Raw genomic sequence first — 16,321 nt, forward strand, 5'->3', positions numbered from 1 at the left:
ATTCTTCTGCCTCAGCCTCCCGAGTAGCTGGGACTACTGGCGTGTGCCACCATGCCCAGCTAATTTTTGTTTTGTTTTAGTAGAGATGGGGTCTCCCCAAGTTGACCAGGCTGGTCTCAAACTCCTGACCTCAGGTGATCCACCCGCCTCGGCCTCCCAAAGTGCTGGGATGATAGGCATGAGCCACCAGGCCTGGCCTCTTTTGCTTACTTTCTATGGGATGGGTGTCTTAATGTTGAGTTTGAGGTGTTTTTAAAAAGATAATATTCTAGACACAGTGTCTTTGTCAGATATATGACTTGGAAAAAAATTTTTTTTTTTTTGAGACGGAGTCTTGCTCTGTCGCCCAGGCTGGAGTGCAGTGGAGTGATCTCAGCTCACTGCAAGCTCAGCCTCCCGAGTAGCTGGGACCACAGGCGCATGCCACCACGCCTGGCTAATTTTTTGTATTTTTAGTAGAGATGGGGTTTCACCATGTTAGCTAGGATGGTCTCGATCTCCTGACCGCCTTGGCCTCCTAAAGTGCTGGGATTACAGGCGTGAGCGTCCAGCCGTGAAATTTTTCTACCATTTCTTAATGTCTTTTCATCTTTTTTTTTTTTAATAGACTTTCATGGGACAAAAGTTGTTAATTTGGATGAGATCCAGTTTCTCAATTTTCCTCGTAATGGATCCTGCTTTTGGTGTCAAGTCTAAGGGCTCTTTGCCTTTCCTATGTTCTCTTCTAAAAGTTTTGCCATTTTACATTTAAGTCTGTGGTCCATTTTAAGTTAATTTTTGAATAAAGCAAGAGGTTTAGATCAAAGCTCATTTTTTTCCCTCTTGATATCCAGTTGTTCCAGCATCATTTGTTTAAAAAGCTTTCCTTCCTCTATTGAATTGCTTTTGCTTCCTGGTCAAAAATTAACTGGACATTGTTGTGTGGATCTGTTTCTAGATTCTCAATTCTATTCCATTGTTCTGTGTTTATCCCAAGACAATATCGCTGTCTTGAGTATTGCAACTCTATAGTAATTTTTAACATCAGGGAGAATGATTCCTCCTGTATTATCTTTCTTTTTCAAGATTGTTTTGATATTTTAAGGTCTTTCCTTTACATATAAACTTTAGAATAAACTTGTCTATGTCTACAAAGAAACTGCTGATATTTTTATGGGAATTGCCTTAAGTCTGTAGGTCAATTTAGAGAGAACTGACATCTTTTCTATGTGAATCTTCCAGGTCATGAACACAATGTTCGACACTCGAAGTATTCAGGTCTTTTTTTATCTCTTTCATTGACACTTTATAATTTTCATTATACAGATCCTGCACATGTTTTATTAGATTTATACCTGGCTCTCCGCTTAATACTCAAAGGAAGCCTTTTTTAAAAGGGTAGTCAATGTGTATATTTTTATATGCATTTGCGTGTATGAGTGGGTGGGCATGTAGGTACGTAGGTAGGTAGGCAGGCAGGCAGATAGATAGATAGATAGATAGATAGATAGATAGATAGATAGATAGATAGATAGATATAAATGTGCTTCTAATTCTTTCCTCTGTAAGGCCAAGAAGCAAAAATAAGCAAACATAGCACCTATTCTCTAATTTATTCCCCGCTAAACGGCCCAGGAAGCCTTGGAGAAATGGCTGATTACAGGGCTGAGGCAGGGTAGGTACAAGATGGCCCTGTAACATCTTGTTATACTGGATATTAAGCTTCCAAAAAAAATGATGGTGGTGTGTCGTGAAGACACAGGGGTTTCCGCTGGCTAATTCTGGGACAGTTCGCACAACAATAAAAGTACAATAATTATAAACCATTGAAAAAGTAAAAATCAGCAGGACGCGGTGGCTCACGCTTGTAATCCCAGTACTTTGGGAGGCCGAGGCGGGCAGATCACCTGAGGTCGGGAGTTCGAGACCAGCCTGGCCAACACAGTGAAACCGTATCTCTACTAAAAATACAAAAATTAGCGAGGCATGGTGGTGTGCATCTGTAATCCCAGCTACTCGGGAGGCTGAGGCAGGAGAATCGCTTGAACATGGGAGGCAGAGATTGCAGTGAGACGAGATCACGCCACTGCACTCTAGCCTGGGTGACAGAGCAAGACTCTGTCTCAGGAAAAAAAAAAAAGAGTTGAATTGATACACTATAGAAAAAATGCAGGGGGAGGGGGCGGGAGGGAAAGCATTAGGAGATATGCCTAATGTAAATGACGAGTTAATGGGTGCAGCACACCAACATGGCACATTTATACATATGTAACAAACCTGCACGTTGTGCACATGTACCCTAGAACTTAAAGTATAATAAAAAAAATTTTTTTTTAAATGCTAGAGTTAGAAAATCATTTTTGTGGCCAGGCAAGGTGGCTCACGCCTGTAATCCCAGCACTTTGGGAGGCCGAGGCAGGCAGATCACAAGGTCAGGAGCTCGAGACCATCCTAGCTAACACAGTGAAACTCTGTCTCTACTAAAAATACAAAAAATTAGCCAGGCGTGGTGGCGGGTGCCTGTAGTCCCAGCTACTCAGGAGGCTGAGGCAGGAGATGGCATGAACCTGGGAGGAAGAGCTTGCAGTGAGCTGAGATTGCGCCACTGCACTCCATCCTGGGCAACAGAGCGAGCTTCCGTCTCAAAAAAAAAAAAAAAAAAAAAAACTCATTTTTGCAATCATAAATCAGGGTTGGATCATACTAGAATCATCAGTGTGTGCTCAATAAGAGAGGAAATTTTGATGAGGAGATTTGCATGGCTTTAAGCTCTCTCCACAAACTACTCATTAATTACAAAGAAGAAGAAAAAATTGGGCAACGTCTTGACTGGTGATCAAAATTGTCATTACTTATGAGGAACAGATTAACATTGTGTGCCTCTAGATGTGGATATTCTGAGAAGGACTTAAAAAGTTTACTTTGCAATAACCTAGCCAAGAATGTGTAATCTAATCACAATGGAGAAAAAAATCAGAAAAACACAGAGTGAGGAATGTGCTAATAATAATAATGATGATGATGATGATGATGATGATGATGATGAAGATGATGGAGGCTTGGGGAGGGGGACATACCCAAAAAACATCAATGTCTTAAAGACAATGGTGGCCAGGCACGGGGACTCATGCCTGTAATCTCAGCACTTTGGGAGGCCAAGGTGGGCGGGCCACCTGAAGTCAGGAGTTCAAGACCAGCCCGGCCAACATGGTAAAATCCCATCTCTACTAAAAATACAAAAATTAGCTGGGCATGGTGGCAAGCGCCTGTAATCCCAGCTACTCAGGAGGCTGAGGCAGGAGAATTGCTTGAACTCAGGAGGCAGAGGTTGCAGTGAACTGAGATCACGCCACTGCACTCCAGTCTGGGCGACAGCGTGAGATTCCATCTCAAAAAAACAAAACAAAAAAGCCATTATGAATATAATGTACCCTCCTATGGCTTCGAAAATGAAAAAATAAAGAGTGAGCGTGTATAATGAAAGTGCACACAAGCACGAGCACATGTGCATATGATAAAACAAAATAAAAATCTAACAATAGCTGAAGCTGGGTAAAGAGTATGCAGGTGTTCCTTGTACTGTTTTTATTTCAACAACTTGTATAAGTTTTGACTTCTAAATAAAGTTTTTTTAACGGATACTTTTTTCCTAAAGTAGAACCTACATTTTCAATACCTCTCAGAACGGATATCCTGTCTTTGTGCTCTGATTCTGAAAGATTATTTTCTCCTTCCCTCTGCCTGCCTCAACATCCCCTGCAGCATATTCTGCTGGTACTGCTTTCTGACAGATAAAATCTATAACAGCAACCAGAGAACTTTATGTATGAAAGATCTTATATCTGAGATTTCAAATCTAATATTCACCATTTTCGCTCCTTAAGTACATTCTAGAAGTGACCCCAAGCTCTAGCTTTTAAGCAAAGGAAACTGAAGATTTCCATGATCTGGCTAGTCAGCGATATCTTTGTCTTAGAGCTGAGGCAAGGATGTCAAATACCTATCACCCCATAGTAAATAACACCTTCACAACAGTCTTTTCTGCTGCTCAGAATTGATATCAAGAGCTTTGCAAGTAGATATTATTAATCATGCAGTTAGTGCTCATGTTAAAACTGGTGTGACGATTTTTCTTCAACCTTGGGTAGTGTTCCTACCTTCCTTCCTTTCAATCAGGGTGTATATTCTGTTCCTAATCCACATTGTGTGCTGCTTAATGGATCCAGATATCCTTTCACTATTTGTTTCCTGTATTTTTAAAACGCTGTTTGAAGTTATGGACATACTCACCAAATGCACACTTAGTTTGAGTCATAAATGGCACTTGTTACGTAGACACTTACATTCCATCTCTATTACTAAACTTTAATATCTTTGTCTTAGATCTAAGGCAAAGATGTCAAATACTTCCCACCCCATAGTAAATATCTATTACTAGACTTTAAATACCATGGTTTGTACCAGCCTGGATTTCCTTTAAAAATAATCTAACCGGCCGGGCGCGGTGGCTCAACGCCTGTAAACCCAGCACTTTGGGAGGCCGAGGTGGGCAGATCACGAGGTCAGGAGATCGAGATCATCCTGGCTAACACGGTGAAACCCCATCTCCACTAAAAATACAAAAAATTAGCTGGGCGTGGTGGCGGGCACCTGTAGTCCCCGCTACTCGGGAGGCCGAGGCAGGAGAATGGTGTGAATCCGGGAGGCGGAGCTTGCAGTGAGCTGAGATCACGCCACTGCACTCCAGCCTGGGCGACAGAGCGAGACTCTGTCTCAAAATAATAATAATAATAATCATCATCATCTATTCAATGTATAAGTCCTGTTGTATTTTACTTAGGCTTATTTTATGTCTACATGGCAGTTATGGTATACTTTTTCCTACATCTGTGTATCACACATAATACTGTATTCTGTTTACCTGTATGCATCTCTGAGTTTATTCCCATCAGAATATTTTTAAAGGAGCCAGCTTCCACAGTGTAGTTCTCATTATTATTTAAGAATTATAGGCCATGTTGCGATGACTCACGCTTGTAATCCCAGCACTTTGGGAGGCCAAGGCGGGCAGATCACCTGAGGTCTGGAGTTGGAGACCAACCTGGTCAACATGGTGAAACCCCATCTCTACTAAAAAATACAAAAATTAGCCGGGCGTGGTGGCAGACATGTGTAATCCCAGCTACTCAGGAGGCTGAGTGAGGCAGGAATATCGCTTGAAACCTGGGAGGCGGAGGTTGCAGTGAGCTAAGATCACAGCATTGCACTCCAGCCTGGGCAACAAGAGCGAAACTCCATCTAAAAAAAAAAAAAAAGAATTATTAACCTGCTAGGTCTCAATTTAATTGATAGAACTTAATTAGAAGAGATGACCTATTTGCCTGTTTTTCTTTAGACCCTTTTTTTTTACTTTGAACACGTCCAATAACATGACCCAGAAAATCTGAAGATACTCTTAATTCTAGGAACATGATGAATATTTTACATTTTTATTAGCTTGGGTTGAGGTGTTTATTGGAAGCTGCAGATTCAGCTACAGCTAAATTACATAATAAGGTTGTTGGGTGTGGGTTTTTTGGTCAAATGAAATTCCAAAGTGGGTTTTTACATGTTAGCTTTTCTCTAGGGTTTTGGTATTCTATATATGAACAAGATTGGGTACTCTTCCTATTTAATAATTTTTTTTTTTTTGAGATGGAGTCTTGCTCTGTCGCCCAGGCTAGATTGCAGTGGCGCGATCTCAGCTCACTGCAACCTCCGCCTCCCGGGTTCAAGCAATTCTCCTGCCTTAACCTCCCGAGTAGCTGGGATTACAGGCACCCGCCACCACGCCCAGCTAAATTTTGTAGTTTTAGTAGAAATAGGGTTTCACCGTGTTGGCCAGGCTGGTCTGGAACTCCTGACCTCATGATCCACCTGCCTTGGCCTCCCAAAGTGCTGGGATTACAGGCGTGAGCCGCTGCGCCTGGCCCCTGTTTAAGATTTTATATGAGTTTGCACTGAATAAAAGAAAAGCCTCTTGCAGAGGCAAAAGGGCTCAGACACTCAGGTCCTTGTTAACGTCAGAGGGAAAGACCCTGAGCTCCTTGATTCATATGATAGAAATCATCCTTTTCAGTCTTGATGCAGCCCCTGATATGTTGGGTGTGACTTGCCATTGGTAATATAATACCTACCAGAAGCTATGGCAAGTGTATTTTGATGCGAAGCAAGGTGATCCTTGGCAAGCTCATTTTGTTTTAATGAATAATTAGGCTTTGTGATTGTGGTTTGACACGTGATATGATCTAAAGAAGAGAATGCCAAACTGTAGTGTATAAATGAGATCCTAAAAATGAAATATAACCTTAAGAAGCAGAACATTGGCCGGGCGCGGTGGCTCACGCCTGTAATCCCAGAACTTCGGGAGGCCGGGGCGAGTGGATCATGAGTTCAGGAGTGCAAGACCAGCCAGCCTGGCCAAGATGGTGAAACCCCATCTCTACTACAAAAAAAAAAAACTACGAAAATTAGCCAGGTGTGGTGGCAGGTGCCTGTAATCCCAGCTTGTTGGAAGAAGGCTGAGGCAGGAGAATCGCTTGAACCCAGGCGGCAGAGGTTGCAGTAAGCCGAGATCGCCCCACTGCACTCCAGCCTGGGTGACAGAGAGACACTCTGTCTCAGGGGAAAAAAAAAAAAAAAAAAAAGAACATTGAGAACATTGCTAGTTGGTCCCTATCAATTTGGCTTTCTGGATTATTTTCATCAGTGCTCTTTAATAGAACTTTCTATGATGATGGAAATGTTCTGTAATCTGTGCTAATACAACCCTAGCCACATATAGCTATTGTAGTACTTGAAATGTGGCGATTGTGACTGAGGAACTGAATTTTAAATTTTATTTAATTAATATAAATTCCGTTAGCCACACATGGCTAGTGGTTACCATATTAGACAACATAGACCTGCACTATTTTGGTTAAGAACAAAATATATCAAGTGTTTTTAATCTAACAGTTTTAATCAACTTGAGGATCTCTAAAAGCTGTTTACATAATAATGACAAAATGAGATGATGGAAAATCATTGGAGGGCCCATGATTGCAGGTACTGTGAGTACAGAGATGTTAACATCTAGAAATTTTTATAGTCTGAATACTTACTTATTTTAATAGGAATGTTATAGAAGTGATATAGGTCAAAATAAAAAATAAAACAGTGAAATAATACATTCAACTGTACCAATGTTTTTTTACTTCTCCAGGCCAGACACTGTGTTAAGCTTTAAGCAGAGATGGCAGTATTTGGCAGCTAAATAGTGCCCTTTGTACCCATCACAGACTTTAATGTCTGACTGGGTTTGGAGGTTATTTCCCCCCACTTTAATAGACGTAACATTACAGAGGTGGCATACAAGGTGAAACCTGTTACCCTCCACTTAGCGGTACAGAAATAAAGAAGGCATGCCTCTCCCTAAAGAGATCATGCACATTCTAATAGGGAGGCATGCTTAACAAGCAGATTATAAAGTATGTGAAGTGGGTTCTTAGCCACTAAAAAAGATGAAAGTGGTTAGGAACCACTTCTTGGGTGGGGAAAAATCAAAAAAGGATTCTAGATGAGTGATACCAGGCTGGGCGCTAAAAAGAATAAATAGGCATTTGCCTCCTTGGTGGGCAAGCAGAAAAACAGGGATTTTTGTAAAGGCCTGCAGTCATGAAATAGCATACTGCACGAAATCAATGAAATCTGATGTTACTAGATCATAAAGAACTGATAACACTGAAGAGAATAGGAAAAAAGGGCCTTATACCATTCTAAAGATGTGGACTCTAATGTTAGTAGAAGGAATTAAGGGAAAGATGTGAGACAAATTTTTATATTAAAGCTATTTAATATTTTGCTTATATTCATATCAACCTAGCTTAATTTTGGTAAGTAATTAAACAACATTTGATAGTAGCAGCGGTTCTTGCCAGCAGATCTAAGATCCTCCCATTTCCGTCAGCATGACAGTGTTCCCGTAGAGAAACAAACTTCCTAGGCAGGAACCTACTCACTGAGTGACAGCTGCTGAAAACTCAAAATCTGAAATGCTCCGCAGTTCAAAATTTTTGAGCACCAGTGTGATTCCACAAGTGGAAAATGATACACCTGCCCTCATGTGATGATGGGTCACAGTCAAAACTTCACACACAAAATTATTTAAAATATTACATAAAATCACCATCAGGCTATGCATATAAGGTATATGTGAAAAAAATGAATTTTGTGTTTAGACTTGGGTCCCACCCTCAAGAAATCTCATTATACGTATTCAAATATTCCAAAATCCAAAACACTTCTGGTCCCAAGCATTTTGGATGAGGGATTCTCAACCTGTACTGTTATTGGTAGTGGCTTCTAACACTTCAACTTTAAAGACCACTCCCTTAGCTTTTGGTAAAGTAGTTGAATAATCTACAAAATAGGACTTAAATATTATAGAAAAAAATCTTAAAGGCCTTCTCCTTTTATATTATAAAAATTGCCTATGTGATGATTTTTGAGCTATAAAAATGGCACTTCACATGGTTCAACCAAAAAGTTTTAATGATCGCTTTATGTTCTTAATAGGCTTCTAGTGTATTTGCTTTTAGGAGTGGTTGGAGGGTGTCGCATCCGTTGTCTTTTATTACTTATATGTATATTCATAGTAAAGATAATCTCCTTTGTTTAACTTTAAATGTGTAAGACAAATCTAAGCTTAGATTGTTTGCGACTTTGAAAACAAAATCCAAGAATTCTTTCTTATTTCTTTAGAAAGTGTAGGTCTTGTTTTTATGCAGACATCTGTGGAGTTTTTGTTGGTGAATTCACACAGTAAATGATTGCATATGGTTCCTTCTGTCAGCTTTTAGTTTGGATGCTGAACAGCCTGATTATGATTTGGATTCTGAAGATGAAGTATTTGTGAATAAACTGAAAAAGAAAATGGACATCTGCCCATTGCAATTTGAGGAGATGATTGACCGCCTAGAAAAAGGCAGTGGTCAGCAGGTACAACTTCATTTGTATATAACAAGTATATACATATTCTATGTAAAGAACTGTATTGTATGGAAAGAGTGTGAGATTGCAGTTTGGGGGTAATCAGGCAGGCTTTAGAGTTAAAAAGTATGAATTGAAATCTCATCTCTGTTTATCAGTAACCTGTGTAATCTTGAGCAATATGTTTAAATTTTTCTGTGCCTCGGTTGCCCTGGGATTGTCGTAAAGATGAAATAATGTATATAAAGCACCCTAGTTCAGTGACTGACAGGCATAATGTACTCAAGTTTCCCATTTGTTAATAATGTTGTAATATTGATTATTGTCCTTTAAATTTAGAAGTAAATACTTATGAACCTTGTATGTGTATTGTATGAAAATGACATAATGGTTTTACATTTAGCCAGTCAGTCTGCAGGAAGCCAAACTACTGCTAAAAGAAGATGATGAACTAATTAGAGAAGTTTATGAATATTGGATTAAAAAGAGAAAAAACTGTCGAGGGCCATCTCTTATTCCATCAGTAAAACAAGAGAAGCGAGATGGTTCCAGCACAAATGATCCTTATGTGGCTTTTAGAAGGCGTACTGAAAAAATGCAGACTCGAAAAGTAAGTGAATTTGAAGAATTTTTTTGATAATTATATAATAAAAATTATTTATAGTTGACTGTCTCAATACTGTGGTTTAATTTATATTCAAATATGACTTTCCAATTATAAGAAAAATACTTAAATTGAACTTAAGATTTATTATGCAGCTATTAATGTTATATTTTAATGTTAATCCATTTAAAAATCAATACAAAATTGATTTCCTGGTGATCTGTGCTCCGTTTTATTGTCTTTAAATTCTAATTTAACCCTTCAAATATATAAATTTTATGGGTCAATAACTATACCACTAGTTAGAAATACTTACTGACATTAAACAAGCAACTTCACATTTGCAGAATCGCAAAAATGATGAAGCCTCTTACGAAAAAATGCTTAAGCTGCGACGAGATCTAAGTCGAGCTGTTACTATTCTAGAGATGATAAAAAGAAGAGAAAAAAGTAAAAGAGAGCTATTGCACTTAACACTGGAAATTATGGAAAAGAGGTAATGTATATTTTAATAATGTTAGAGAGGAAGTATAGTGCCATTAACATTTTGTATATTGAGTTAATTTATTTCCTATGCAATAATCTAATTACAGAAATATCTTTTTTTAATAACAGAGACTTTAAATATGTGGCATGATACTTTTTATACTTTTACATGTTTTCCTCTATTTTCTTTAAAAGTGACTGGATTCACTTAAGTTAAAACATACCAAGTATTTCCATTTCAAAGTGGTCTTTTTTGGTCCTTGAGTTGCATGTAGGACTTGAGTTAATTGATAGTACTGCTTCTTTTTTAATGCATATAAAATGTAAAACACTGGATTGTTAAATAGAAAAGGGTAAAGAAAGAGAGAGAAAGGCCCATATATCTTACCACTCAAGCATTTGGCAAGGTACACAATGAAAACTTAAAAAAAACCTCTGCCCTATTTCTAGTCCCTATCCCCAAAGAAAACCACTTTTAAATTTCTTGTGATTACTTTTAGAAAAATTAGTTTTAAAGCCCAGGCAATTCTAATTAGCAGAAAGATCCTTAGCACCATTTTAGGCATTACTTTCAACTTCTTCACCAAATCTTTCACCAAAATTGGTACGTTAAAATTCCAGCTTTTGATTTTTTCCCAACAGTCCTCTATTTATATGCCATGATAAAGCTATAAGCCAAAAAAGTAAAAGGAAGAAACAAAAGGAATTATGTAATCTTTAAGAGAAATTGAATAGTCAAAAGTTTAACTACAATCTTGCCTTAAATGTAATTGGTGTTTATAATTATATCTCAGCTAGTTATTAATGGTTATAAAGATAAATACTTATAAAACTAACTTTCCAAAATTTTCTTCTTTTTCCTGCTTTATTTAGGTATCATTGACAAATAAAAATTATATATTTTATATGTTGATCAAAGGGTACAAACTTACAGTTATGAAATGAATACGTTCTGGAGACCTAATGTACAGCATGGTTAATAACAATGTATTATATACTTGAAATTTGCTAAGAGTAGATCTTAAGTAATCTCACCACATATACACACAAGGTAATTATGTGAGGTGATGGATATGTTAATTAGCTTGATTGTGGTAATTATTTCACAGTATAAATGTATATCAAAACATCACATTGTATTCCTTAAATATGTATAATTTTAAACTTTCATTTGTATAATTTTAGGTATAATTTGGGCGACTACAATGGAGAGATCATGTCTGAGGTTATGGCACAGAGACAGCCAATGAAACCTACTTATGCCATCCCCATCATCCCTATTACTAATAGCAGTCAATTTAAACACCAGGAAGCAATGGATGTGAAGGAGTTCAAAGTTAATAAGGTGATTAATGTTTTTGTGATAATAGTATCTAATAATGGGATGGTATTTTATCATTAGAATGAAAGTTAAAAAGAAAAATACATATAGGCCGGGCACAGTGGCTCATGCCTGTAATCCCAGCACTTCGGGACACGGAGGTGGGTGGATCACCTGAGGTCAGGAGTTCGGGACCAGCCTGACCAACATGGTGAAACCCCATCTCTACTAAAAATACAAAAAAATTAGCCAGGTATGGTGGCATGCACCTGCAATCCCAGCTACTAGGGAGGCTGAGACAGGAGAATTAATTGAATCTAGGAGGTGGAGGTTGCAGTGAGCCAAGATCACACCATTGCACTCCAGCCTGGGTGACACAGCAAGACTCCATCTCAAAAAAAAAAGATAAAAAAAGAAAAATACATATAAACCTCACCTTAATGTATACTGCAATGATTGTGCCATAATATGAAGAAAAGCAGAAGTCTATAATTAAAATTTTATTTTTGTGTCTCTTCCTTATAAAGGGAAGCTTTTGTTACTATATCTGATAAAAGGAAAAATATTCCTTTTACAAGTTGTAGGATTATGAAGTATTGAAATAATTCATACAAAATATGGAGAGTTAGGGAGAAAGACATGAAATCCTCCCTGATCAGATGAGTTTTTCTTTCTTTCTTTCTTTTTTTTTTTTTTTTTTTTTTTTTTTTTTTTTTTTTTTTTTTTTTTTTTTTGAGACGGAGTCTTGCTCTGTCACCCAGGCTGGAGTGCAGTGGCCGGATCTCAGCACACTGCAACCTCCACCTCCCGAGTTTAAGCGATTCTCCTGCCTCGCCTCCCCGAGTAGCTGGGACTACAGGTAGCACGCGCCACCACGCTGGGCTAATTTTTGTATTTTTAGTAGAGGTGGGGTTTTGCCATGTTGGCCAGGCTGGTCTCAAAACTCCTGACCTCAGGTGATCCGCCCGTCTAGGCCTCCCAAAGTGCTGGGATTATAGGCGTGAGCCACTGCACCCAGCCTCAAATGAGTTTTTCTGTCTTTTGTGGACACAATAGTGTATAAGAGGGAATTTTGATATCTTAATAGTAATATAATGATTTAGAAATGGAAATATTTGACAAATTAGTACTTAACTAAGTCACATTTTGTGAAGAATAAAATTTGTGAGAGGAAATAAAATTAGTGAAGGAAAACTGAGGTAAATAAAGGAGAGCCGTTAATTAAGTGGCACTTTCTTGGAAAGTGTACATCTGAGGAAAAAGTACGTTATGCATTTTTTGTATGAAATTTTTCATGGTGGTTCACGCCTGTAATCCTAGCTCTCTGGGAAGCCGAGGCGGGCAGATCACGAGGTCAGGAGATCGAGACCATCCTGGCTAACACGGTGAAACCCTGTTTCTACTAAAAATACAAAAAAATTAACCAGGCGTGGTGGTGGGCGCCTGTAGTCCCAGCTGCTTCAGAGGCTGAGGCAGGAGAATGGCGTGAACCCGGGAGGCGGAGCTTGCAGTGAGCCGAGATCGCGCCACTGCACTCCAGCTTGGGCTACAGTGCGAGACTCCGTCTTAAAAAAAAAAAAAAAAATTCATGAAACTTTGCATCTACCATACCAGTTTAATTTGAGGAATGGGCAAATTTGCCGTCAGTTTTATCTCCCCTGCATCATTTAATATCATGCTCACTCAGGTTTTTTTTTTTATTGTGGTAAACAGACCTTCAAGCCTGAATGTACAACCTGCCACACCAGTTAGAATGAATGATGATTTCCCCAGCCTGGACTTTTTTTGCAGGGGGAGGCGGGGAATTATTTAAAGCAGTTCCAGGGACCAGACCATTTTGTGAAAAAACATGGACTTTTTTTTTCCCACTTTGTTAACATGGACATTTTGATTTTTAAAAACCGTAGGGGAGGGTGGGAGGGAGAGTAGAGTTATTCTCGTTATTCTCTTCAATGATCTGGAAAGTTAGAGCTGTGCCCCAAAATACTGTTTTAGTTTACTCATGTAAGTTTTTATTTAAATTTTGCATTTATTTAAATTTTATGTCCTGCATTTGTAATATATTAGTTCTAAATGTATCTTTAAAGTTTAATGGGATTGTTCCCACTGTTACTTTTTTTTTTAAGGCAGAGTCTCGCTCTGTCACCCAGGCTGGAGTGCAGTGGCGCAATCTTGGCTCACTGCAACCTCCGCCTCCTGGGTTCAAGCGATTCTCCTGCCTCAGCCTCCCAAATAGCTGGGACTACAGGCGCATGCCACCACGCCTGGCTAATTTTTTGTATTTTTAGTAGAGACAGGGTTTCACCGTGTTAGCCAGGATGGTCTCAATCTCCTGACCTCATGATCCTCCCGCCTTGGCCTCCCAAAGTGCTGGGATTACAGGCGTGAACCACCCCACCCGGCCTCCCACTCTTAACTATTTTAATGTGGTCCCCCCCCATCTGAGCCCTACATGATTTTGTGGACTACTTTAGTGTTATCCTTCAGTTATCATATTTTAAGATTAATTATCCTATTATTTGCTTTCCTCTATATGTGCCACTCATGCTTGAAAGTTACTTTAGGCCGGGTGCAGCAGCTCACGCCTATAATCCCAACACTTTGGGAGGTAGAGGCAGGCAGGTCACTTGAGGTCAAGAGTTTGAAACCAGCCTGGCCAACATGGTGAAACCCCATCTCTACTAAAAATACAAAAAATTAGCGAGCGCAAATTGCTGTAAATGGGTAGTAATAGCACCTAAGCATAGCATAAGGCTTTGAATTAGTAGGTACTTGGGAGGCTGAGGCAGGAGAATCACTTGAACCTGGGAGGCGGAGATTGCAGTGTGCCGATACCGCACCACTGTACTCCAGCCTAAGTGACAGAGCAAGACTCCATCTCAAAAAAAAAAGAAAAAAGTAATAGATAATAATGTAGTCCTCAAGCACTGCCCTAGCTGACAGCTGATGTTAGCTTTTAAATAATGTTTTGCATTGCCATGGCCAGCTTTTGATTTGATTATCCTGTCGAATACAACAGTAGAAATTGTGGAGAGATGCCTTATGGTTTGGGAAAACTGTAGTTTTCCCAAAAAACCGTAATGTCATAAACTACATAAAATGTAACATGAATATTTAGCATATTTACATAACCGTGGTACTTGCCGTGATCTTTTTCTTTCCAACAAATACAATTTTTGCCACTACTTTACCTTACCTATTGCCTACATATCAAATTCATACTTCTCCCAACCTTTGCCATCATCTGCAATACGTTTCGAACATGCTGTGTTCCATCAGCTCAGTTACTGTTGCCTGTATATTTTATCCTGCATTTCCCCTATTTAATGATTTCATATCTTTATCCTTTAAAACTGTTCAAAAGTCACCATTTCAGAAAGCTTACATTGTGCAGCCCACAAATCCTTACTACTCTTTATTTGTATAACCCCTCACTCAGCATTATGGCTTTGTTTTCTACTATGTTAACAGTTTTCTGTAGTTTGCTTTCTGTGTATACGAAGACATTTTCATTATTATTTGTCCTATATTTATTATTTGTTGAGAATAAGGATTAGACAATCCCCTTTAAAAAAAAATTCTCTTCTAGAATTTTCATAGAAAATTAAGAAAATGGGAGGAGCCAGCAGTAAATACACTAATTGCAGTTGTAAGACTTCAGAAGTTGGAGAACTTCTGTTCTCTCCTTTTAATTGAAACAGAATCATTTGTGTGATTATGTTTAGATTGTAGGACAAATTTATGCTTTCATGGAGGCCAACTTCTCTAGACTTTACACTATAAGATGGCCAAACATAGAGTCTTGTGTCTCTTATGAATATGAATGCCCTCATTATAGCAATAAACTTCTTTTTAAAATTTCCCCCAAAACTGCAAATTTGTTGAACATGGTTTCTGGTGTATAATTAATTCATGTCTTTGTTGCAGCAAGATAAAGCCGATCTTATCCGACCGAAACGGAAATATGAAAAGAAGCCCAAAGTCTTACCATCGTCTGCCGCTGCTACTCCCCAACAGACGAGTCCTGCTGCACTGCCAGTCTTCAATGCTAAAGATCTGAATCAGTATGACTTTCCCAGCTCAGACGAAGAACCTCTCTCCCAGGTACAAATACAATTCTCTATGAACATTGAGGAGGGATGTAGGAAGTCACGTATCTGACCTACTTTCTTTATTTCATTTAAAGGTTTTGTCTGGCTCTTCGGAAGCTGAGGAAGACAATGATCCTGATGGTCCTTTTGCTTTCCGTAGGAAAGCAGGCTGTCAGTACTATGCTGTAAGTTTCAGAGTGTCTTTGTAAATAACAAACTATTTACCTTTAACTGACAAAATTAAATAATTTGGATTTTTTTTTTTTAAGCCTCACTTAGACCAAACTGGCAACTGGCCTTGGACTAGTCCTAAAGATGGAGGATTAGGGGATGTGCGATATAGATACTGCTTAACTACTCTCACCGTACCCCAAAGGTGTATTGGATTTGCACGAAGACGGGTTGGGCGCGGTGGAAGGTAAGGTATTTCTGTATTCCTAGCAGAAGGATATTTTAGGCATTAGGGTGATTGAATCTAACTTTTAAAGTCAGGTAATCCCTCTGAACAACTCATTAGTTCCTATTTGCTATTCTTAACTGATTTGTTGACTAAAATATTTTTGTTGCTGTGCTACCTGCTTCTTACACATCCATAGTTTTTGACATAACTCTATTGGGTCCCTAGTGGACCTGCTCTTCTCCCCAAGGTGGAAAACCTCAGATAAATTATCAAGGGGTAGAATTGTGAGAAAGGGCAACAGATGAAGACAAGTGTAAATCCTGATTGCACACAGTGTATTAAGTTAAAGAAACTGCAAAAAAGTTGTTTCACACTAGCTAGTATAATGGGTTTGACCTGACAATGAAAAGGATCCATGCATAACCTGATCT

At 38.7% G+C, this 16,321-nt stretch overlaps 1 protein-coding gene across 4 annotated transcripts in view; it reads left to right on the top strand.

Annotated features, from left to right (window-relative positions):
- The window catches only part of EPC1 (enhancer of polycomb homolog 1), a 110,762-nt gene that overhangs the window by 76,171 nt on the left and 18,270 nt on the right, over positions 1-16,321 (top strand). For all 4 annotated transcript variants that reach the window (XM_019035343.4, XM_055352986.2, XM_004049240.5 and 1 more), the window contains exons 3-9: positions 8,852-8,997; positions 9,392-9,598; positions 9,940-10,088; positions 11,264-11,423; positions 15,327-15,503; positions 15,586-15,675; positions 15,760-15,908. In XM_019035343.4, coding sequence (XP_018890888.1) covers positions 8,852-8,997; positions 9,392-9,598; positions 9,940-10,088; positions 11,264-11,423; positions 15,327-15,503; positions 15,586-15,675; positions 15,760-15,908 — 1,078 coding nt within the window. The remainder of the gene's footprint in view (positions 1-8,851; positions 8,998-9,391; positions 9,599-9,939; positions 10,089-11,263; positions 11,424-15,326; positions 15,504-15,585; positions 15,676-15,759; positions 15,909-16,321) is intronic.

Source organism: Gorilla gorilla, chromosome 8 (assembly GCF_029281585.2).
Source record: "Gorilla gorilla gorilla isolate KB3781 chromosome 8, NHGRI_mGorGor1-v2.1_pri, whole genome shotgun sequence".
In the NCBI taxonomy this organism is placed as follows: Eukaryota; Metazoa; Chordata; class Mammalia; order Primates; family Hominidae; genus Gorilla; species Gorilla gorilla.